At 42.9% G+C, this 26,083-nt stretch overlaps 1 protein-coding gene across 2 annotated transcripts in view; it reads right to left on the reverse strand.

The window, feature by feature from the left end:
• Window positions 1-26,083, reverse strand: part of CLNK (cytokine dependent hematopoietic cell linker) — a 246,907-nt gene that overhangs the window by 108,285 nt on the left and 112,539 nt on the right. For both annotated transcript variants that reach the window (XM_015138006.3, XM_015138007.3), the window contains exon 3: window positions 641-712. In XM_015138006.3, coding sequence (XP_014993492.1) covers window positions 641-712 — 72 coding nt within the window. The remainder of the gene's footprint in view (window positions 1-640; window positions 713-26,083) is intronic.

Below are 26,083 nucleotides of genomic sequence, written 5' to 3' on the forward strand. Positions count from 1 at the left end.
TTAGTCTGCTGGGCAGGGCTGGGCGGTGCACAGCTGGATTTGACTTTAGGTCTTGTCTCTTGTCAGTCATTCAATCAAGTTAGCACTCCATTCTGAGATTTTTGACTAGTCTGTGAGCTCCTTGAGGGAGACACTTTGTCTTTGGTCTCTGCATTTTCAGTAGCCTGTGCAAGTTTTGATGCCATCACTGCTCAGCAAACGTTATTCTCAATCGAAAGACAAAGGAAATAGCAATGTAAGCACTTGGCTGTCTCTTGTCTGCTTGCTGTGAGACTCCAAGGTAAACTTGTGGCCGGATCCATGATCCATCATTCAAATCATTCACTGGCATTGGAAGAGAAGCCTCCCCATCACTGGCTCTCTCTGGGCTTGTTTGGAGACCTGGGAGGGGTGGGTGGAAGGAGGCCTGGCCTGCAGAGCTGCGGAGGTGGGGGCTTCTCAGCCTCGCTGTGTATCACACACCTTCTGGCTGCTCAACCCCAGCCAAGCCCCTTCTCCTGTACCTTGGTCTCTGTCTGACCTCTAAGTCACTACAGGTCATTCCATCACATTGACAATTTCCGTGTGTGTGATGGTCAGCTTATTTGTTACAGAATTAACATTTTCACTCCTCTGTTAATAAACAAGGAAATATTCTGACCTGTTTTTTGGCAGACTGAAGTTCTGGAATTTCAAATCGTTGGTTCCTTCTTTAGTTGTCCTTCTATTGCCCCTGGGACGAAAGAAAATAAATTATAGCTGGGAAATAGCAAGAAGCTAGGGGAAAAATTAATTAAGTGCATTCATTCATAGAAACAACCACCCAGTCAGATTTAAGTAATTATGTCTCACACATAATTCTGAATCTCTCTTTGCATTACCGCTAGGGTTAAAGAAAATCTGTGTTTAAAGTAATCCAATTACTTAATTTTTAAATGTAAGAGCTTTATTTTACAGGAAACAGTAGTGTGAGGCAGAAGAAGTGCCCAGTCAAGACAAGCATGTGGGCTGCCTCTCCCTCATCAGCAGGGTGACCTTGGTACCGTCCTCAAGCTCTGCCAGTATCTGTCTCCTCTGTAAAATGAAGAATATCGTACTTTTGCCACACGGTTGATGAGAGGCTGTTAAGAAATTTGAGGGACAGCAACCATAAACCAGGCAATGTCTCAGATGCTTTCCTATGTTTGTTGAATTTCATAAAAATCTAGCAAACATTATCCAACGTGGGAAGACAGACTATTTAGCAATAGCAACTCTGATTCAAGTAATATTTATTGAGCTCCCATATCATTTAGGCAGTTTGCTAAGGCATTTTCTATGAAGAGATTAACTTATTTTTCATTGAGTTAATTTGCTAACATTCATTAAATACATTCAGTGTCATAAAGCATCATTGTTATACATTCCTAGTTCATTTAATCAGCCAAGTTTCCTACACTTTCCTTTCTTTTGCAGGCATTTCGTGAGCTCTATCAAACACTAACTGGTGATTTTTTTCCTCCACAAATGCTCCTGACAATGGCCTCCTTAGCTCAGCTACCCTGTTTGTCCTCCCAGTTCCACTTGGAGCAAATTTGCCTCTTCCTGATCCTTGGACTTTCTCTGCTGCCTCCCACGGGGCCCTTTCAGGTACCGTTCCCCCTTTCTCAGATGCCCTTGTCTTCCTTCTTATTAATGGCAACTCTTACTTCCGAACTCAGCTCAAGTGCTACCTCCTCAGAGAATCCTCTTTGACCTCTCAGACTCGTTCCTTCACAGCATTTGCCTGAGTTTTAATTTTACTTCTGTTTTAACAGGTAACGTGTGTTCACATCTGACTGTTCAACTTCCATCTCCACTAAAGCAGAGATTTGCAGGACTTAGCGTCCCCAGGGCCTGGGTCAGTGCCTGGTCCACCGAGCAGCTGAGTGGACACTCATACAGGGACACACAAAACTAAAGAAGTCCAGGAAATACTTCAGGATGACTTCAGGCTCTCTCTTCATCTTGGACTTTGCCTGTAGCCCATAGAATAGAACGTAATACATTTAAAAATCTGTGAGTTGTTTGGGTATATTTTGTTACTGTGTATATTGACCATCTAGAAAGATGATGGCTTATTTCATTATCATTAATTTCATTTTTCCATTTTTTATTTTAAAATTTCATTATACTATTTCACATATTTCATTATTCATTTTTTTCTATCTAAATACAGCTGAATTCGCAAATTTCCATCTGCACTCTGACTTCTCTACTAAGTTCCAGGCATGAACACTGAATTATTTTCTGGATCTTTCTAATTGGTTATTCTCCAGCAGGCACAGGACTTTTTCCTAGTGAGAGAATCCATTGCTCACACGGTTTCCAAACCAGTAGCCTGGGTGCTAACCTTGAGTCTTCCCACCCCTCCCCCTCTATCATTGCTATCATCCTAATCTGTCACCAGATCCTAACAGTCAGAGTCCCCAAATGCCTCCTGACTCTCTCTCTTCTTTGTCACTTTCTTGAGCTATTTAATATATTCAGCCTTACTTCTGCTTTCAGTATCTCTAGGCTGACTTCCAGCATCTACCCCAACTTCTTTCCTGGCCTCCGGGGTTCCAATCCATACACCAAACTGCAGCAAGAACAACCTTTGTAATTATTAATAGCAGAATATTATCAAGTCACCTCCTTGAGAATCCTCATCAGTTCTCTATTTCTGAAAGAGAAAACCCAAACTCTTAACCACGGTAGCTAAGTTTCCAAGTCACCTCCTTGAGAATCCTCATCAGTTCTCTATTCCTGAAAGAGAAAACCCAAACTCTTAACCACGGTAGCTAAGTTTCCTGCCCCAGTGGCCTGGAATCCCATTTCTGTTGCTTCTTTATATCCCGCTACCGTCTCTCTCTGCCAGGTCATCCCACACTGTGGCCTCTGGGCCAGACCTTTTTTTTCCTTAATGCTCCCATATCATTGATCTAATTATTCTTTTTGCCTCCTCTGGGCCTGGCAAAATGCTTTTCATTCTTCAAGGTCAAGTTCAAATATTACTTCCCTATGAATTCTTCCCTGCTGCTTCCGCTTTGAGTCCCTCTGGTACATTTGCATACCTCTCTATTGCCATTCATTTCGTTTGTTCATGAGTCCAATCATTCATTTACTCAATAAATAGTTATTGGGTTTATTCCTTATCAGGCAATGCACTAGGCAATAGGGTATAGTAATTAAAGAATAGATGAAGACTGCTTCCTGGAGCTTTTAGTGTATTTAGGGAGCCAAGCCATAAGCAAGTAAACAATCAAATATTGTTAAATGCCCTGTACATGCATTCATTATACATGTACCTGTCCGTGTCCCCTTGCACTGGAGCCTTGCAAGGGTAGGTTGTAGCCTGGGCATCTTTTTCTCTCCTAGAACACTGGATAACTGACCCTGCATGCTTGCAGGAATGTTTGTAAGATAATGAATAGATACCTAGATACAAATACATAAATGGCCTGTGAGTCTGGGCTTATACACAATAGCAAGCCATGTCGTTAATTGGATAGAGTCCTTTGACTCTCTCTGATACCAGAGGAATTCTGACCTATCCCTGCACTGAGAAGGAGCCCTCAGTTTCATCGTGTCTCTAGGTTATGGGCACCATTTCTGTGCTCTGACAGCCCATATAACAGTTGCCTCAATGGCTTTAACCAGGCCAATTTTAGGAGTATGGGATAGAGTCTGAGAATTTCTCAACTTCTTCCCAGGTGCCTCAAGAACCCAAAAGACTGGGAACTACCTCTGACCTTTCTAGATAATCAGCTTTGGCCTTTTTAACTTTAAGAAGAGAGCTGAACTCAAACTCTCTTTTTATTTCATGTTTGCATCAAGCCTGAGTAGCAAATAGGCAGGCATTCTTCTCAGCTCCATGCTACAGATGAGGAAACGGGGCCCTAGAGTGGAGGGGATTTAGTTCCAGGTGGCCAGGCTAGTTGGGAGTAGAACCAGGGCTATGCATCAGTTTGCCCGTCTCCTGGAGAGTGTGTGTCAGCTATGTTGCAAAGGAAGTCAGAGCAGGCCCAGCTGGAAGCAACTAAGGGACACACGAGAGAGAAGGAAAGAAGGTGGGGAGAATGGGGAATGGGGAGCAGGAGCTGTTCTTCCTACAGTGGATTATTGAAGGAAAATATTAACAAGGCTGGAAAATAAAGAGCCATCTACCTAGACAGTAAGTGGTTAAAGCCTGTTTGTAAACTGCTTACAAAGAGCAACAAGCATTACCAGGTCTCCCTGCCCTAAATCTGAATCCTAAGTGTTGAGATTTTAGATATACTTTTAAAAAATATAGAATGGTGAAAGATTTATAAACTCTCAACATATCAGAATTTAATAACAGAAAATGTTATTAAAGAATGTTACGCATAATAGGGCAAAATTGTTTGTTTTGCATTGAATTGAGATCGGACCTTGAAAGGAGATGCTCAAGGTTCCCAAGTTGGCTATCGCACCTGGGGAGGACAGTACCATTTACTAGTCTCCTAAGTAGATGCACATCATTTTACAAGGCCTCAAACATTTAGGGCCAGCTGCCTTTCCGGTCCACTCAGCCCATCCCACCCACCTAGTGAAATGAATCATATAAAGCTTTTTAAACTGCTGCTCGATTTGCTTGTCACGGACGCTGGTCAAGCGTCCTCCGGGGAAACAACACAGGCTAATTGATTGCACCAGGAGCTCAGCACATCCTGGAAAAGCCGGAAGTGCCATAGGCTTGTGGGGAAACTGAGGCACGGAACATCAGTGGGCCAACCAAATAATTGTTCTTGCAATCACTTCATCTTCTGCCGAAACAGAGCACATCACCCTACGCACTCCAGTCTCTCTGCTTGAGCCCCCTTCCAGCACCTTCAGTCCAATACTTGGCAGTGATCTTTGATTTCCTTTTCCCTTTCTGCATCTCCCTCCTGCATGACCAGTCAATGACACCCATCTAGTCCTCCTTCGCATTTTCCTTGCGTTTTCCCTATCTTATTTCCCCTCTGAAACTGCCCTTTGCAGACCCTCATTACTTTTCATGTAGACCTAATAGAAGCCAATTCAGTGTAGTGGAATTGATATGTGGGTTTAACAATGTGTACCAAGGTGTGTGTCTACCCAGAAACTGTACATGTGACCTTATTTGGAAAAAACGTCTTTAACAATGTAACTAAGCTAAGGATATTGAGATCAGATGATCTTGGGTTAAAGTGGGCTCTAAATACAATGCAAGGTGTTCTTCTATGAGGAGGCTGCGGAAAAGACCCATGTGAAGATGGCGGAGATTGGAGTGATGCTGCTACAAATCAAGGAACACCTGGAGCCACTAAAAGCTGGAAGAGGCAGGAAAGAACTCTCCCCTAGAGGCATGGGAGGGAGCACGGCCCTAAACATTGATTTCAGACTTCCGGGCTCCAGAACGGTGAGAGTAAATCTCTGTTGTATTCAGTCAGTACGTTTACATTTGTGGCAATTTGTTATGGCAGCCGCAGGAAAAGACATGCACTGAACGTCTCATCTGTCCCAAGGGACGAAGAAATGAATCAGACTCACATCCAAACACGAGCAATGCTATAGGCACAATGGTAAAAAATGTACATATGGTCTAGAAGAAATAGGAGGGAGAAGCTGGTCAAATATTTAAGTGATGGTATAGTCAAGGAAGGCTTTCACTAGGTGGTGACAACCAGTGAGGGGTTGAATTGCCAGATGGATGACACGGCGAGTTGACGGTGGAGAGTAAGTACAGGAAGGCTACTCCAAGAGTTAAAGACATCTTCTCCATCCCATCTTGGTCATTCCCCTCTAATTTCTCACCTTTACAGTGAGATACTCCCAGCTACACCCAATATGGCAGGTGCAGTCTGACCAGCACAGAAAGGACTGCCATTTCTTCTGTTGTAAAACTACAGTTCTCTCAATGGACTTTTAGCTTCAGTTCTGATTTTTCCAGAAGCTTCTCATTCTATACACTCAGAGTGAGCTTGCAGGCTGCTGAGAAATCACTAAAATTGCTCTTAAGTCACAATTCTCTTTCAAGGTTTTATACAGTTTGATTTTTGGCACAAACATCATGAATAATAGTAATAAGGTACAACACTATCATTATAATGAAAATCAGAACTGCAAGAAATTTATATATAAGATTTTCACCTAACTGGTCATTGTTTACATTTCACAAGATATTAATCCATTTAATCCTCCTAACAATCCTATGAGTCCAGTCCTATTCTATCCCCATCCTGCTGAATTTTTTTTTGCCTCATGTTCAGCACATGTCCCATGTCCTCAGGAACTGCCACAGGTTGGGCTCCTGAGGAAGTAGACTCTGAGACAGAGGTGACCATGCAGAAAGTGTTTTAGGGCGTGCTCCTGGGACCAACCCCTGTGGAGGGAAGAGAAAGAGGCAGGACTGGGCAGAGGGAGAAATGGGCTGTGATGCAGTTGCAACAGAGGCCTCAGTGGCCCCCACGGGGAATGAGGACTCTTCTGAGCATCCCACATTGGGGTGGGAAGGCCAGGTCTATGCACCCCTGGTGGTCCAGTCAGTGGGTGTGGGCTGCTCCAGGTGAGGCAACCCTACTCACCCAAGGCAATTCCCAAAAAAGGTTGAGAGGGAGACCTGGATGGAGACTGACAGAGTGTAGTACAAGATCATCTTGGATTCTGACTCTTTTATTTAGTGAGTTTGAGGACCCAAAAAAGCCAAGATAGGCTTTGGTTATATTTTTCAGTAGAAGAGAATGAGAAGGAGCAGAAAGAAGGAGAACGGATGAGCTGAAGGCAGGAGTTATCCTGAGGGCAAGTGTCCTCTGGGAGCGAGTAGACTGGATATGAATGCAGCTATGCCAACTGAACAAGCTATTCAGTGAATCTGATTCCCATTTTACACATGGGGAAGAGCAGGGGTGTAGCACCTTCCTCATATATTGATTGCATGTTCATGATTATATTTATTCTCTAGGGCCCAATTCTTACCCCAAATGACTAAAGGATATCGTAGTTGAACAACCAGTAGCATCAAGAAGGGCGGTTGGTAATTGAAATATTTCAGCCAGGTCAGAAATGTGGCTTACTCGATTACAGAGAGGCAAAGCTGCAGTTCTAGAACTGTAGCCAAGTGATCGATGTCCATTTTGTTCATTCCATTTGGTCCCTAAGCTGTAAGGGTGCTAGGTGTAAACCTCCTTCAAGTTGCATGTTCCTGCACATGCTGCTTCTAAGCCGAGGAGATTTTTAGCACTCTCCTTGAGCAACGAAGTGAAGGTTCTGGGGTCGTGATGCACCACGGCCTACATGCCAGTCAACATCCATATGCTTGATCTGCCCATCCTTGAAAAACCAAAGAGCACAAAAAGCCTTCTTGTTAAGCTGTAACAAGTTTACAGCTTTTTTTTTTTTAAGTTTAAATATATGTGTATGGGGTCTATTCTTTCAAGTTCATGAAGCCCCACCGTTCATTCCCTATTATCTCACATTTTTATATTAGGAGACTGCCCCCTGAAAATTTGAGCTTGTAACACTTCACATAGAAACTTGAGAGGGAAGTCCAATAATGAATTTCTGGCAACGAGATGATTTAATCACCACTCCCCACCTATTCACTGCCTTTGCAGTTTCATGGTGTGACGGTTAATTTTGTGAGTCAACTTGGCTAGGCTATGGAGCCCAGTTGTTTGTTCAAACACCAGTGTAGACGTTGCTGTGAAGCTATTTCTTAGATATGATTAACATTTAAATCAGTAGATTCTGACTAAAGCAGAGGATGCTTCATAATGTGGGTGGGCCTCGTCCAATCAGCTGAAGGCCTTAATAGCGAAGACTAGGGTTTCCTGAACAAGAAGAAATTATGCCTCGAGACTGTACCATACAAAGCCTGCCTGAGTTTCCAGCCTATTGCCCTGTGGAATTTAGTTTTAAGACTATAACATCAACTCTTACCTGAATCTGCCACCTGCCAGCCTGACCTACAGGTTTCTCCCAAAATCTTGTGAGACAATCCCTTAAAATAAACCTCCCTTGCTTTCTCTCTCTCTCTCTCTCTGGATACATATGTATATACAGTGACACATCTCTTAATGATGGGAATGTGTTCTGGGAAGCATGTCCTTGGGTGAACATCATAGAGTGTACTTACACAAACCGAGATGGTGGAACTACTGCACAGCTGGGTGATATGGTATAGCCTATTGCTGCTAGGCTACAAACCTAAAGAGCATGTTACTGTAATGAATACTGTAAACAATTATAACACAATGGTACATGTGTTACAAGTACAAAGATATCTAAAAATAGACAGGTACAGTAAAAATAAGTTAAAAAGGATTAAAAACTGGCACACCTGGGTGGGGCACAGTGGCTCACACCTGTAATCCCAGCACTTTGGGAGGCCAAGGTAGGTAGATCATAAAGTCAGGAGATCGAGACCATGCTGCCCAACATGGTAAAACCCGGTCTCTACTAAAAATACAAAAATTAGCTGAGTGTGGTGGTGCACACCTGTAGTCCCAGCTACTCGGGAGGCTGAGGCAGGAGAATTGCTTGAACCCCGGAGGTGGAGGTTGCGGTGAGCTGAGATCGTGCCACTGCACTCTAGCCTGGGGACACAGCAAGACTCCGTCTCAAAAAAGAAAAGAAAAGAAAAGAAAAGAAAATGGCATACCTGTATAAGGCACTTACCTTGGATGAATGAAGCTTGCAGGACTGGAATTTGCTCTGAGTGAGTCAGTGAGTGAGTGGTGGGTGAATGTGAAGGCCTAGGACATGACTGTACACTACTGTATGTTTGGAGACTCTGTATGTTTATTTTAGAAATTTTTTTTCTTTAAACTTAGCTTACTGTAACTGTTTTACTTGATTAATGTTTCAATTTAAAAAATGTTGACTCTTGAAATAACACTTAAAACAAAAACACATGGTATAGCTGTACGAAGATACTTGTTATATACTTATTCTGTAAACATTTAATTTTAAACTTTCAAAATTTGTATTACTTTTTAAACATTTTTGTTAAAAAATTAAGACAGAAACACACACATTAGCCTAGGCCTGCATAGGGTCAGGGTCAACGGGATCACTGCCTGCCGCCCCAACACCTTGTCCCACTGGTAGGTCTTCAGGGGTAATGACATGTATGGAACTGTCATCTCCTGTGATAACAATGCCTTCTTCTGGAATCCCTCCTCAAGAACCTGCCAGAGGCTGTTTTGCAGTTAATTAAAAAAAATAAATAAAAGGAGCACACTCTAAAATAACAATAACAAGTATAGTCTAGTAAATACATAAACCGGTAACGTAGCCATTTATGATTACTAAGTATTGTGTACCTTACGTAATTGTATGTGCTATGCTTTTATATGCTGGCAGCACAGTTTTGTTTACACCAGCATCATCACAAACACGTGAGTAATGTGTGGCATTACAATGTTACAGCAGCTGCAGCATTACTAGGTGATAGGAAGTTTGCAGCTCCACTATCATCTTATGGGGTCACTATCATATAGGAGGCCCTTCAGTTACCTAAATGTTATATGGTGCATGACTATACACACACACACACACACACACACACACACACAGAGTTGATTCTGCTTTTCTATAGAGCTCTGACTAATACACATCATAAAGATGTAGTCATTGGGAATAGCCTCTTGACAGATACAGCAGAAAAAAAAATGTTTTTAACAGGTAGTAAGCATCTAGGTTGTTGCAGGTACTGCCCTGGGTGAGTTGATTGAATCATCACAATCTCTTAAATTAGATACATATGTTGTCCTCATGTTAACAGATGAGAAAACCATGGCTCAGGGATCTAGCCATTTGGGTCCTATAGTTGGACATATCTTGGTTTAAAACCTGTCACTTCAATGAACAGATTCTGTTGATGACTGGTAGTCCATTCTAGGCCACACTGGGTGTCTGAGGAATGGGGGAAAAGGTGCACCCATAAGAGTTTCTTTGCTGATGAATCTCACAGGAGTTGAGCAAGGCTTTCAGCTGGTTTCTGGTAAGAACAAGGACAGGTGGGAAGGTCCTAATAGGTTGCCGTTGCCCCACCGTGGCATGCTCTCTTTTCCCCTATCTGAGTCATACTGGAGTTTGAGCTGCCAATGAAGACACAGTGGGTCTTGTTATCTATCATTTGGCCACAGTACAATCTCTCTCCTGATCTGGGTAGTTGCAATGAACCCATGCCTCGCTATCTTGCAGGAAGCTTCATTTGCTGGGAAGCAGACACTGATGATAAGGCATGATTGCGAACCCTGCTCAGAGACTGGAATCCTATAAAGTACTGTATCTCCTTGTGCCACTGCACGCCAGGAAACGCAACCCACCGAATTTGGAGGCTGTTTTTGTCCTGCCTAGCAATATGTCTGTAGCACAAAGTTAGGAAAATGCCTCAAATGTAAGACAAGCTTCTATTCTGAAGCAGCTGCAGCGTTAGGGACCTTGCTCAGAGGGTCCTATACATCTTGTCAGTGCCTCCCATTTATGGTGTTTTCAGCCACAATCCTGGACAATGAGTCGAGGGACAGTCAGCTGAATGGGACTGAGAGCTTGGCTGTGTGATTCAGGTTTGAGCCCTAACTATTTTATCAACTATTGTGTCACTCAACTAAATTACTTAACCATTCATAACTATAAGCCCTGGTTATTGCGTCTGTAAAATCAGAGGGTAAGGCTGTTTGATGTTGTCCATGGTGGATAATCATCAAAAATATCCTGAGCACTTTTCTGTCCCTGTGTTAAACAGAGAAGAATAAAAGTGCTGAATCATTAGCAGTTGAAAGTCCAGTAGAAGAGTCTCAAAAAATCCATATACTCGGAGAGATGTGCATATGTAACAGGACATGAGAACTTGGAGTGTCCTGTGCTTACCAAAGCCTCTTGATCTTTCTCCCGGACCCCTGCAAGAATTCCTTCATTGATCTCCTTGACGCTAATCCCTTTCCACTCAAAGATCTTTTACGATTTTATCTTAGTTATCATTTCAACTCTTCAATTTTGTTTTTCAACCTACAATCCATGCAAACTGAACTTCCTGCTCAGCTGAACTATAGCAAGTTGAGAAGCAATTTGCTCATGTAGTCTCCTCGGCCTGCTAGGCCCATTCCCTCTCTTCTCCTCCTCTTCTCCCATCTCTATATCTTCCAACTCTCCTTGGTCTTCGGGTACCAGTGCAGATGCCATCCTTTCCAATAATCTTGCCCAAATGCTTCTACGCGGATGTAACACGTTTGCTCTGTGAACTAGAATGATGCTTGCTCTCTCCTTAGTGAATAACAGCTGTGTTTCCCCAGCTTCAACCTGAACCCCATGCCTCTCGTTTTGCATCCTTGTTGACTATTCCTAAAAGGCTCTGTGTCTGGGTCATGGGAACCAACTCCTTAACAATGACGAAAATTCTTTACTGAACTGTGTTGAAATCAGGAAGAAAACCCTCATGTTATCCTCAAGTCAACTACGCATTAAGTAGCCTCTGTGGGCTGGGGATTGTATTAGGCCTTGTCTGAGTCAGTTTGGGCTGCTATAACAAATTATCATAGGCTGGGGGGCTCAAATAACAAATATTTATCCCTCATAGGTCTGCAGGCTGAGAAGTCCAAGATCAAGCTACCCTTAGAATTGGCGTCTGGTGAGAGCCTGTTTCCTGATTTGCAGAGAGCTGTTTCCCTGTGGTATCCTCATGTGGCCAAAAAAAATCATCTCTCTCATATTTCTTCTTAGAAGGGCATTAGTGCCTCATTCATGAGGGCCTCAAAGGCCCCACCGCACAATACCATCATTGGTGGTTGGGATTTTGACATAGGAACTTAAAGGACACAAATATTCAGTTCATCACAGGCCTGGGTCACGTTAAACAAGACAGATTAGGTGCTGCCCTCATAAAGCTGACAGCCGAGTGGGAACCAAGCCAGTGAGCAAGGGACTGTCATCCCCTCTGCCTCTCTTTTCCCCACACTCCTATCTTTGTACCATTTGAATGGCTACCTGGTTTCAGGACAGTCTACCTGGCTCTGGCCCTGCTTTCCCTTGGCACTCAGTTCTAACTGCTGCCTGTTGGATTCATACTTAGTCAGAAGTCCTTATGGGTCAGGAGGTAGCCCATTCTCCGATCTCCTTCCAGTCCCTGGAGTCTACCTGGGCTGCATTCCTGTCTTCTAGCTTCTTCTGACTCACAGTAAGGCCCTGGGTTCTCCATTGAAATGGATCAGACTTTGGTCTTCAGGGACTGCCACCTGCACAGTCATCATTTGCATGCACATCTTCTACCAAAATTCTGAATTTCCTGACATTAGGGACCACCTGTCAAGACCCTCACACAGAAGAGCAGCAGAGGAAATATTTGTGCCTGAGAAGATTCAAGACTCCTGGAGGCAGGAATGCCTCAAGGGAATAACTAATTCTTGTTTATTGAGGCAGAAAAGGGTTTCAGAGTATTCTAGAATAGACCAGCACTGCCTATGGGTTGCAGGTGCAAAGTGGAGGGTGGCATTTGATTTTAGCTCCTTTTCCAGAGTTGTAGTCTCAAAGAATCTCAAAGCATGAAGCTGGGTGGAAAAATACATATCATCTGCTTGAACCTGCTAATTTCACAAATGAGGAAAATGAGACCCTGTGAAGTGAAATCATCTGTCCAAGCTAACCAGATGTGGAGAGAGAGAAGGTTCCACTGCAGCTTCTGGCTCCATGTGAGGTGATCCGGGTCCCTTTTGCTTGGCCTTGACTTCCCTAGTACTCGTTTTCTAATTAAGCCTCATTATGTGCCTTTTAAATGAATGCTCGTTTTTTAAAATCTTTTTAATTTTCTTGGGGAGAGAAAAAGAGAACGACAAAAAAAGCTGATCTAATTTAGAAAACAAGAAAATAATCCTGAATCCTTGATGCCCAGGTTTCCAGAAAACCCATAAAAGCTTTTTCCCCCCTCTTCTTTTTTGTTTAAATTTTGATTCAGCAAGAGGAAATACACGAACCTAGACAAAGAGGGGCCTTACATCTCATCTTTTCAAATGCTTTCTCCTTTTTCTCTCTGTCTCTTTCTGTCAAGAGATGTAACTTTTAATAGACCATCAATGTATGTAATGAGCAAATACAATAACAACAGTGAATTACCCTTTTTATAGGTCCATAGATGTGTTCCTGGTGGAATTTAATTTATAGATGGTCATGCCTGAAAGATTCTGGATGCGTGATAGAAAACAACATAAAAAAGCAACACACACACATGCACGTGCGTGCACACACACACGCATACACACACACACACACATATGAATCCTCAAAATAAAAACTTGATCTGTACCCGGTAAGTAGACACCCCATAAATAGCCTAAGTAAAAAAGACATAATGGGCTGGCCATGGTATGGCTCACGTCTGTAATCCCAGCACTTTGGGAGGCCGAGGCAGATGGATCACTTGAGGTCAGGAGTTCGAGACCAGCCTGGGCAACATGGTGAAACTCCATCTCTACTAAAAATACAAAAATTAGGCTGGGTGCAGTGGCTCACACCTGTAATCCCCGCACTTTGGGAGGCCGAGGCGGGCAGATCACAAGGTCAGGAGATTGAGACCATCCTGGCCAACATGGTGAAACCCCATCTCTACTAAAAATAAAAAAAATTAGCTGGGTGTGGTGGCACGTGCCTGTAATCCCAGCTACTAGGGAAGCTGAGGCATGAGAATTTCTTGAACTCAGGAGGCGGAGGTTGCAGTGAGCCAAGACTGCACTGCAGCACTCCAGCCTGGTGACAGAGCAAGGGTCCATCTCAAAAACAAACAAACAAACAAACACAAAAATTAGCTGGGCATCATGTCGGGTGCCTGTAATCCCAGCAATTCAGGAGGCTGAGGCATGATAATCACCTGAACCTGGGAGGTGGAGGTTGCAGTGGGCTGAAATCGTGCCACTGCACTCCAGGCTGGGCAACAGAGGGAGAATAAGTCTCAAAAAAAAAAAAAAAAAAAAGTAACGGACCTTCTTCTGCAGTCTGCAGGAAAGCTGGGAGGGGCCTCCCATGAGTGCCAGAGGGGCTTCCAGAGAAGGAGCCCCCTAGGAAAATAGCCTTTCCTCTATCTCCTTGTGCCACACTTTATGATTGCAGCAGGTCAAAAAAAAAAAAAAAAAAAAAAAAAAAAAAAAAGAAGGGGTGGCTCCTGCCTTCTGTCATCTGAGAATCGCCAGCACTCTCTCCCCTTCCTTCCCTCCACTTCTCACTTCCTCCAATCCATTCACTGTGTTGTGGCCAGGATCCTCATTCTAAAATCTGGCACTGCTGCTGCCTGTAGTCACAGTCCATCTTTGGAACATGGCTCACTGGCCCTCCATGGTCTGGTCCCTGCCCCTCCACTCTCTCCCTACAGCCCGCATTCTGCCCCAAAGAGCAGCCATCATGAACAATTGGCCAAATCTCTCTCTGTAAACAGTAAACGCTGCATGTCACAGCCACTATTCCCACAATGTCTACAATGAAAAGGTGCATAGGTGAACATTGGATGCAAGCTTTCTTGTTCCAGACCCATCTCATTTGATCCTCTCAGTAACCGAGCGGCTAGAGAGCTGAAGAAACCTACTTACATCTCTCAGTGAAAAAAAAAATGACATTTATTTTATATCCATATTCCCAGCTCTTAGGTTGGGGCCCTGCCCACAGGAAGAGTTCAATACAGATTGGTGTGAAGTGACAGAACTGAGCTTTAGTACAAGGTCTGCCCAACATCATGGTCCATCCAAACTTGAGTTTGAAATCATTCCCCAAAAGGCAATGGACACATTGGCCTGTGAAAGATCCTATGTCCACAGTGTCTTGCTGAGAGTGTGTCAGCCACTTTTCTCAATTATTCCTGTTGACATTTCAGGTTAAACCATATTTCTACTTTATAGATGGGGAGGAAAAGCCCAGGGAGGCCAAGTATATTGTCTGCAGCTGCACAGCAGTAAACTCCTGAATGGCATTCAGTATCAGGCCCGTCTGACCCAAAGACTGTTACTCTCTATTGCGTCATGCTGGGTTTCATGGAAATGGAGAGTGGTTGGAATCCTAGATTTACCCCAGGGCTTATCTACTGCCCTTGGTACACAGTTGCTTTCCCACGCTGATGAGCTCTGGGGTGTGGCAGATCTATCTTATCATGCTATCTGGAAACATGGGTTTTCAAAGCACTTATCAAAAGATAGTTAAACCCAGGAAGCCAGGGTGGGAGTCAATCATCACAATACAGCTCATCTGTGTTCCCCAGGGACTGTTTAATAGCAGCATTTGGCACCGAGGGTGTTTAGGTTTTGCTATATGTTGAGAATATTGTAAGAATTAAATGAGATAACGTATGCAAAATGCTTACAACTATACTTGGAATAGAACAAGTCCTCAATAAGTATTTAGGCTAGAAATTTTTACTAAAATGAATTCAACAACACATTTATTTTTTTCTTAGTGTTCAGTGTGGGCCCAGAATTACTCTCACTGCTCGAGATATATCAGTGAACAAAATAAAGAAGATGCCTAACTCCTCTGGAACAAAGCAGAAAAGGATCTCTGTCCATGGAACAGAGAAGGACAACAATAACAGTAAACAGAATGAATCAGGAATGGGTATAGCATGTTAGCAGGTGATAAGGTGCTCTGGAAGGACCGTAGAGCAGGTGGGAAAATCAGAATGCTGGGAGGGGTGGGCAGGTGGGTATGAATACTCCTTGGGGTGGTCAAGGTGAGCCTTGCTGGAAAGATGAGAACAGGGAAAAGGCACTGGGCACATCAGCTGTGGGGTATCTGCATGAAAAGTTCAAAGGCAGGAGTGTGGCTAAGTAGTTGAATCAAGGTAATGAGGTCCACGTGGCTGAACTGGAATGCCTACTGGGATGAATGGGGAAGATGGTCCAAGAACCTTTTGGGAGAATCAGGGCAGATGTGGCAAGACCCTCTCTGTAGTCACTGAGAGGCAGTAGACTTAGGCCATGGCTATGAAGCCACATCAGGGTCTCGGACAGGAACACAAAGATAACAATTATGACTCAATAGGATCTCTCTGTCTTCTGGCTGGAGAATAGGTATGTCATTGAGGGATAAAGTGGAAGCAGAGAGACCCTTTGGGAAGCTACTGCCACAACCCCAGCAGGAGATGGAACAGGATGGGAGCAGGGGAGGTGTTACCCTCTTTGTAATAGCTGAGACTTCACCCACAGAATTAATCTCTCCAGAATGTCTGCTCCCTTGGAAACCATTAAAAAAGCAAGTCTTCCAACTTTGCATGTTTTCCCTTGTTCCATCCTGCATAGTTCATCTGACTCTGCGGCTTTGTCTTTGACAACCTGCAGGACAGGTTCTGTCTCACCTGGAGCATGTGCTTAGGATTCCAGAGAAAGCAGGGAGCCAGGTGCTGACCAAGGACCCTGAATGCCCAGGCCGCCCTCAGTGGCAACCACCATACCAACTGGAGATTGAGAGAGCAACCTCGGACTCATAGTGTGCCTGCCCTCTCCAGGCTGAAATTTCTCCAGCTGTAATATAGGAATTTAGATTATTTGGGCTCTGAGAGTCTTCTGGCTCAAACTCCAATAAATGTAGTGATTAAATTCTCCTCCCCTGGCAGATGTCTGGGTGAGATGTCTGCATGGAGCCTGCTGGTAGGAAATTTCTGTGGGATGTTAGACATCTTGTGTGTATGGTAACTAGCACGTTGATGAGTGGCTCAAATAATGGTAAACACTGTCATTACAGAGATGCCAGGTGACCTGGATATGGTAGATTTATCCACATAGAGCTCTGGTTCCCTTAAGGAAGAGCTGAATTTTCTTCTTTGGTTCTATAGATATCTATGATGCCCTTGTTTCTCCAGGAATTCTCCTTGTAGACTTAGGCTTTTCCAGAAGGTTAAATATCATGGACATTAAGAGTGTGGGATTTGGAATTGGCTAACTGGCCGTATCTGTTTATTAGCCTGGGAATTCCCATTTCTTGCTAGTCAAAGTGTGGTCCCCAGACCAGCAGCATCTCCCAAAGGCTGGTTAGGCAGGCAGAATCCCAGGCACCATCCCAGACCACTGAACTGTAATCTGCATTGTAATAAGAGGCCACGGGATCTGTGTGCACATTCAAGTCAGAGAAAGTTGATGTGATCCCTCTGGGATTTATTTCTCTTATCTGCAATACAGTTGATGAGAACACGTCACAGAATTGTTGTAAGGATCAAAAAATCAATACATATAGAGCCTTGTTGTGATTGTTTCCTATGGGTACCCACTCTCCTAGTCACAGAGGTCATCTGGTCGCTATCAGTTCTGGGTGCGCTAATAACAGAGATTAGAAGAGCAAAGAAGGGGCTGGGTGTGGTGGCTCACACCTGGAATCCCAGCACTTTGGGAAGTCTAAGGATGGAAGATCACTTGAGGCCAGGTGTTTGAGACCAGCCTGGCCAATATGGTGAAACCCCATCTCTCCTAAAAACACAAAAATTAGTCAAGCATGGTGGTGCATACTTGTAATCCCAGCTACTCAGGTGACTGAGGCTGGAGAATTGCTTGAACCTAGAAGGTGGAGGTCGGCAGTGACCCAAGTTTGTGTCACTCTACTCCAGCCTGGGCAACAGGGTTAGATGCTTTCTTAAAAAACAAGAAAGAGGCTGGGTGCGGTGGCTCCTGCCTATAATTCCAACACTTTGGGAGGCCAAGATGGGCAGATCACCTGAGGCCAGGAGTTCAAAACAAGCCGGGCCAACATGGCAAAACCTCTCTACTAAAAAATACAAAAATCAGCCAGGCTAACCGCATGGTGTCATGTGCCTATAATCCCAGCTCCTTGGGATTGGAAGGATGAAGGAGAATCACTTGAAGGAGGGAGGAAGGAGGAAGAAGAATCGCTTGAGGGAGGGAGGAAGGAAGAAGGAGGAAGGAGAATCGCTTGAACCTGGGAGGTGGAGGTTGCAGGGAGCAGAGGTTGTGCCACTGCACTCGAGCCTGGGCAACGGAGTGAGACTCTGTCTCAAAAAGCAAAATGAAACAAAACAAAACAAAACCAAACAATGAGAAAGAAAAAAATGAAAAAGAAGAGCAAAGAAGGACCAGTAGAGTTCTCCATGCACCTGCTCCAGGTATAAACCCCAGGACTTTTGAGGGGCAGACGAGGGTGCGAGCTCATAGTTTCTGAGCAGGTGTGCTGTCTTGTCACAGTCTCGGTTACTTTACCCATCTTTACAGTGATGCTATGATGAAGGTACAATAACCTTGATGTGCAAATAATGAAATGACTCTCTAAGGTCAAATATTTTTCCAAGGTCAACTAGTCAATGGTAGTGTTCTGATAAAGCCTGAAACATTTTCATAGAAAATCAGTAATAAAGGAGGCATTCAATGTCAGACCTGCATGGAGAGGAAGAAGAAGAGCAGACGGAATATTGAGTTATCAGTGGTGTGCTGAAGCTGGCCCAGCAGAGCTGATTTCTGCATTAAAGTTTCAGGAATTTTGCACACCAGTTGTTAAACAGTCATTATTAAAAATTAAATTATATAAAATTATAATTGACAAAATTAGACTAAAAGCAAATACAATGAATATACAAAATGCATCACTTTCTAATTACTTTATTACATTTCGCTCTTACCTATAGTCTTGATATTATGTACATCTATTTTATCTGAATGGTGAAAATATGCTACTGTTTATCTCTTCACCACTCTCAATTTAGTGAAGTCATATTTGCAGCTGGACATTGGCCACTGTGGGAGTAATTACACCACAGAAATTGGCACATGCTACAAATCAGGGTTTAGTTTATTGCTTTGTTGACACATTAGACTTAAGAAGATAATGGAGGAAACATTAATAAAGCAGATTTAACTTAAAAGTGTGCTGTGTCAATATCTACAACATTGTGAATAGCACAAAGAGGATATATTCTTCCAATATTGAAAACTATTATCTGATTCAACAAAGTTGCCCACATCTCTGAAGAGCAAGTAAAGTTCTCCTATTTCTTTGTTGTTCCACTTTTATTAACTCATTAATACAAAGGAAAATAGCAACCAATATTGATGTCAGAACTATACTCATTTGTCAATTACAACCATGGATTTGCTAAAGATATGAGAGTTCAGTAAAAATCGATGAAATAATTCTATGAGAAGCAACTGACTATATGGAATTTATAATGAAGAATAGTGTATATTTCATTATTATTTACAAATTATGTACTATATAACTTTTATACTGGTAACACTTATAACAAAGTTGTGTATATATATATATGTGTGTATATATACTTTTTTTCTAGAGAGTTGTTCAACATTTATTAAAATTTACCAGAACACCACTGGCTAACCCACCTTAAAGCATTGCCATTTATCATGTCCTGTGGTAGAACAAACTCAGGTTGGGGGTCAGAAATAGCACATGGCACTCCTAGGATGAAACCTTGGGCTTCTGGCCTAACAGTGATTTTACTGCTCTGATCCACATGCTTCTTATCTTTAAAGTGGGAACAGTAATAGTGTCTTAGGTGTGAGAGTGAGTGCACAATATAAGTTAATGCTACTATCCTTTCAAGAACAGCAACACAAAAGAAACAAAAATCCCATAGAACTTCTCCCCTCCCTCTCTTTCCTCCCCTCCCCATCCCAATGCATACATATATAAATTAAGGAACCTCCTTATCCCTTGCCTAATATGCTAATACTTTCAGTATTTGTTTAGCTGTTCTCCAAGTTCAACTCCCCATCATCTATTGTTCATAGCTGGAGATATAAAACTGGAGACGATCCAAGTTCAATCTTCCTTTTCTCTTCTCCCCCTAAAAGAATCTTTGTTAACAGGATTGATGTGTGCAAAAGGGGAGAAAAAATCCAAAATCCCCTTACAAACTACCATGTGATATGTGATCGTAAGGTATGGATTTCTCACCAGTGGGACTAGAAGCTGCTCATTGGAAACTTCTACTTCCATCATTTTCTGTACTAGGCACTTGGTAGGTTTGTAAAACTCTCTGGTAAATTAAATTGCAATGAAATAATAGTTAATCTTTGCTCAGAACATTAAAAATAAAGGCTTTAGCAAGTGATCCATGAGCCAAGACAGACTTTTGAAGCTTATGGTTTGATTTTCAGTATCTCTACTGTTATTTTGTTTTACTTGTACTGTATAGCCAGAAAAGACTGAAAAAGAGGGAATAAAGAGTTTGTTACTTCTTTGGCGGGCTCATTTTGTGGTTTCAACTCTGTGCTTTTCTGCTATGAGTGTAATCAGGAGAGAAAAAACAGCTTTGTTTGCTTCTGTTTTTGATTTTCATCCTGGGCCATAGGGAGAGCTGTGGAGGTGTGTTCCTTACATCTGAATCACTAGTGTTTTAGTTGGGGAGCAAAGAGGAAATGAGCTTCTATAAGAGAATCAAGATTCTGGAGATGGTTTCTTAAAAAGTTGAACATAGTTATACCATATGACCCAGTAATACTTCTCTTAGGTATCTACCCAAGAGAAATAAAAATGTATGTTCACACAAAGACTTATACACGAACCTTCTTAGTAGTATTATCCATAAGAGCCCCAGATGGAAAACAATGCAAATGCCCATAAATTGGTGAGTTAGATAGACAAAATGTATAATCATGCAATGGAATATTATTTAGCAATAAAAATGGATAAACTGTTATACACACTACATCAACTAACCTCAAAAATATTATAAGTGAAAGAAGCCAGACGCAAGACACCACCTATTGAATAATTCCATTTGTGTGAAATAATCCAGAAAAGGCAAATCTGAAGAGAAAAAAGTAGATTAGTAATTGCCTGGGGAAGTGAGTGGGGGTGGGGGACTGGGATCAACACTAAACAGGCATAAGAAATCTTATAAGGTTGATGGAAATCTTCCAGAACTGATTTATAGTGATAGTTACACAAGTTGGTGAATTTACTAAAAAATCGTTGAATAGTATACTTTAAAATGGGTGAATTATATGACATGTAAAATATGCCGTTTTAGTTTATTCTTGCACTACTATAAAGAAACACCTGAGACTGGGTAATTTATAAAGAAAAGAGGTTTAATTGGCTCACAGTTCTGCAGGCTATACAGGAAGCACAGCTGCTTCTGCTTCTGGGGAGGCCTCGGGAGACTTACAATCATGGCAGAAAGTGAAGCAGAAGCAGGCACATCTTACATGGCAGAAGCAGGAGCAGGAAAGAAAGGGGGAAGGTACTGCATGCTTTCAAACAACCATATCTCACAGTAACTCACTCACTCCCTATTATGAGAACAGCACCAAGGGGATGGTGCTAACTCATTCATGAGGACTCTGGCTCCTGGATCCGATCACCTCCCACCAGGCTCCACTTCCAACACTGGGCATTACAATTGGACCTGAGATTTGGGTGAAGACACAGATCCAAACCATATTGTATACCTAAGTAAATTTATATCTAAAAGAAGGTTCAGGAGAAAAGTACATGTTGTCAGCATTCTTTTAGCCTTGATCAGTCATCAATGAGTATCTCAGGCTCTGTCTTTGACCACAGAAAATCTGTGAATAGCTCTGTGTTCTACACTTCCAGTTGCTCAGCTCCGCCAAAACTCGGTAACACATTAGTCCTTCTGGAGCTATACCTGCAGTAGGTGAACAGTCATGGACCAAGTGCTGTAATTCAAGCTAACAGTGCCTAGCTATCTCCAGAGGCAATCACTGGAGCCCTTTCACACTAAATTAGAGCTAAGCATTGTAATCACCTGCTAGGAAAATAAACTCGCTCTGGTTTCAGGAGCTTTGTGTTTTTAAACCGGTCAGACTCCTTGAACTGCTGCCAGCAAACCATGAATAGACATCAATGGGAGACAGATGGAGCCTTTGGGACTGTGTTTTGGTAATAATGATGTGGTTAACCCTGTTCGAAATAAAATGAAATGTTATGAGTTACCATCCCTCTCAAAGCACCTTGGCTACTCTCTGTGGCAATGACTTCACTAATTGAGTGTTGGAATTAGCTTCATTTCTGCAGGAAACATAGGTGTGTTTGTGTGTGCAGGAGGGGTTGGGGTGGAAAAAGAAAAAAAAAAAGGAAAATAAATAAAAGGGAAAGGAAAAGGGACATTTAGCAAATGAATGGGTTGGAATAGATCTCTCTGATCTACAAAATACGGAATTAAACAAACAGCAACAAATAGAAAGGCGGTCCGCAAGATGTGCTGTGTGATCCACACAGACTCTCAAGTAGTCTTTTCAGCATCGTGTGGAGCTGGCATTCCTATTTCTATTTTACAGATGGAGAAACTGAGGCTAAGGAGGGTAAAAACCCTACCCCAGTCACCAAGAGGTAAGTGGCTGCTGCCGGCCAGACTCAAAGCCCAGGGCGTTTTCCCACAATACTCTACCTTAATATTCACTAGTGGGTTTCAATGGTACAGAAAGAGGGAGCCTCATTCACCAGCCCCTGTTTTCTTTTCACACAAGAATGTGAGAAGTCTGTAGCCTGGACAGTCCCTTCCTTTCTCTGCTCTTCACGGCCAAGTGAGAAATTCTGTGCATTAAGAAAAAGGGAGAGAACTGAGCATGGTCTCCTCTTAGACACATCCTCCTCCCTTTCCTCAGAGCCTAAGCACTCACAACTCGTCACTGTGAAAATGAAGGATTTGATTCTGGAAACGGGAAGCTGTACACTCCAGTCACACGATCTGTAGTAGCCGTAACTAACTTCGTTCCTGAGATGCGCTATTTTACTAGGAGACTGTTGCTTCATTTGGAACCCATTGCTTTGTCCTTTTCAGCGAGGTTTTGTCACCTAGAGTATCCATGTCAACATCAATGCCAGAAACCCACTTATCCTAAAGTCACCTCACTCAGGCACTGACTTAACTGTCAAACAATTGTCACTGATTTTATCTGAGCCACTCAGTTTGTTAGGGCTCCCTCTAACCAAGCTTTCCCATCCCCTTGCATTTTTCTCTAAAGGTGCCATTAATTCCTCCCAGAGCACGCAGCATCTCATATCCAGAAGGTTTCTCATGCCTAGGCTGCAGGGCTCCCCCACACTTCTAGAGTCAGTTTGCTCTTACTCTGCTCTCAAAACTGACACCCAGTTCTGCCTTCTTTAGCGTGTGGTGCCTGCCTGCACCTGTTCCATGGCTCCTAATTCTCCTGGTGCTCTGTGCTTATTTCTCTTATAATATTGACAGTACAGTGCTGTAACTGCTGGCTTGCTTTCCTGCCATTTTACAGTTGAAGAACCTGAGGCTAAGGAGGGTAAAAACCCTACCTGAGGCCGGGCACGGTGGCTCATGCCTGTAATCCCAGCACTTTGGGAGGCTGAGGCGGGCTGATCACGAGGTCAGGAGATCGAGACCATCCTGGCTAACACGGTGAAACCCCATCTCTACTAAAAATACAAAAAAAAAAAAAAAAAAAAAAAAATGGCCGGGCGTGGTGTGGGGCACCTGTAGTCCCAGCTGCTCGGGAGGCTGAGGCAGGAGAATGGCGGGAACCCGAGAGGCGGAGCTTGCAGTGAGCCGAGATTGCACCACTGCACTCCAGCCTGGGTGGCAGAGCGAGACTCCAACTCAAAAACAAAACAACAAAAAACCAAAAAACCCTACCTCAGTACCTCAGTCAGCAAGGGGTAAGTGGCTGCTGCAGACCAGACTCCTCCGTTTGGCTCTAAGCCCAGGCCGTTTCCCACAGTATGTCCTTGAAACGCGATACAAGCGTCTTCCTGGAGAGGGCAGAACGGTAACAGGACACCTCGGACAGGGGGATTCTTGAGGGCCGGGATTGTATTTTATCTGTTTTCTAATTGCAGCCCCAAGCAGAGTCGCTGGAAGATAGTTGACAAGTACTAACTGTTTGTGGAATAAGGAATGAATGAAGAAGTCTATCATTCAATCTAAGAAAACTAAGTGTCATTGGAGGCCTTTCCATTTTGGGGTCCAGTGAGTGTCCTTTGAGTCAAGAGCAGAATCTTCAGTAGACTTGGGGCCAGAAATGTGACATATGTCTGAATCCATTCAGATCCAGTTAAGATCCACAAATGCTAGTCACTGGAATCTGTAGCCCTTGAATTAATTCTGTCCTTAGATTTGCTAAGCCAATGTCAGATTTATCGTTATTATTTATTATTCTGTCCCTCCAGGAGGACATTAGGAACACACTGTGAAGAAAGGGATGATGCATGTGCTGTAAAATGCAGGACAATTCACTTTCCAGGTGGGGTCTGGGGCCTGTGGCTTCTCTGTGAACTTTCTTTGTGTGCTGTGAAAAATTTTCCAGCTGCAGCCTATTGTCCTGTGATTAGACTCTGGGGCTCCACAGGTAAAAGATGAACAATTCTAAGGGTAATTGAACACTCTACAAATTTTCACAGTGGATCAGCACTGCGCCATTTAGCCCAGGTATTTCTGTGATTGCGATGCTGAGGAAGTGTACACCGTTAAATGGTTCTCAAATCACTCTTTCATCTGAGCAAAATAGGACTTGTTATTTGCAGTCTAGGTCATAAAAACAAGTGGTTTGGGAACAATGGCTGCTTAGAGACTAAGAAAAAAGTTTTTGTTTGGAAATTTGAGTTCTTAAAATTCAGGCATCAAAGATTTCAAGGAGTAGAAAATATTTAAAAGTCTTTGCCCTCTGTACCCCTTTATTTGGTAAATACCATATGGATTGTTGGGGGCATAGTCAGCCTGGAACCCGGGGTTATAATGGTATTATTCCCATTATATTGATGGGGAAATTGAGGCTTGTGGTCATATAGTTTTAAAGGAAGGATGCTGGGAGGCAAACTTGGGTCACCTGATTTCATGCCTTACGTTTTCTCCAGACAAGTATGCCACTTTGTTTATTCTTGGGTTCATTTAAAAATGTAAAAGAAACGTCATTTTCCTTCGAGAGCTTACAATTCATGAGGGGATGTGGCAGGCTACAGCAACTCATGGCTAACTGCAATACAGGCGTGAGGGCCCTGACCGAGGAAAGAAGGTCTTTGCCCAACCTTGGTTGAAACAGTATAGGACAGAAAGGGGGCACCCACACCATCTGGAGGTTTTCACCCGTTCTTTGTCAAGAAAGAACATAATTTTTGTATTAAAACTTGTCATGGTTTGGTTGAAGGAACAGCAGTACAAATGCATACAAAATGTATACTATGAAATTCGCCCATTTTGAGTATATAACAATGATTTTTATTATGAAAATGTCTCAGTCAGCTTGGGCTGCTATAACCGAATAGCATGGACTGGGTGGTTTGAATAATAAACATTTATTTCTCACAGTTCTGGTGGCTGGAAGTCCAAGATCAGGGTGCCAGCATTGTCAAGTTCTTGATGAGGGCTCCCTTCCTGGCTTACAAACACTGCTTCCTTACTGTGTCTTCACTTGGTGGAGAGAGGGAGCTCTGGTCCCTTCATCCCTTACAAGGGCACTGATTTCTTCATAGAGGTTTCATTCCCACAACCTCATCCCCATGACCGCATTTATGTCCCGAAGGCCCCACCCCTAAATACTATTGCATTGGGGATTAACTAGGGCTTCGATACGTCAGTTTGGGAGAAACACTAATATTCAGTCCATAGCAGTAAATTATACCTCAATAAAGCTGTTATATATTAATTAAAAATCTGCATTACCTACAGTTCTCATTCCAGAAAATGAGTCTCTCATTACTTAGTTAAGTCATTGATCAGCTTCATGAACTCCTGACTTAACAAATCCCTCTGTAGGTTTTTCGAGATGGATACCTGGGTTGGAGAGGATTCATGGACCATTCACTCCAAGATTTAGAGTATGTAAAATCAGAGAAGCAGCCGTCTTATAGGATGCTCTTTTAATAAAGTCTCATACATTTCTCTTTCAACAAATTTTTGTTGAGCATCTCCTCAGTGCCTCTGGGTAATATAATACGGTGGCCAGAGTAAGAGTTCTGGAATCTGACTGTGTCTGGGTTCAAATTTCAGCCCCTAACCTTGCAGTTATGTAGCCTCTAAAGCTTAGGGAATGCCAGTACATGTTTCTAAGTTTCCAATTCCTCATCAATAAATCAGGTGAAGGGCCAACTTCTACTTCATTGGATAATTGAGAGGATTAAATAAGATGGTGCTTGACATAATATTTAAATGAATGAGATATACAAACAATATCTAAAGTAAGTTTTACATATT

The sequence above is a fragment of the Macaca mulatta genome, chromosome 5, assembly GCF_049350105.2.
Source record: "Macaca mulatta isolate MMU2019108-1 chromosome 5, T2T-MMU8v2.0, whole genome shotgun sequence".
NCBI classification, from domain to species: domain Eukaryota; kingdom Metazoa; phylum Chordata; class Mammalia; order Primates; family Cercopithecidae; genus Macaca; species Macaca mulatta.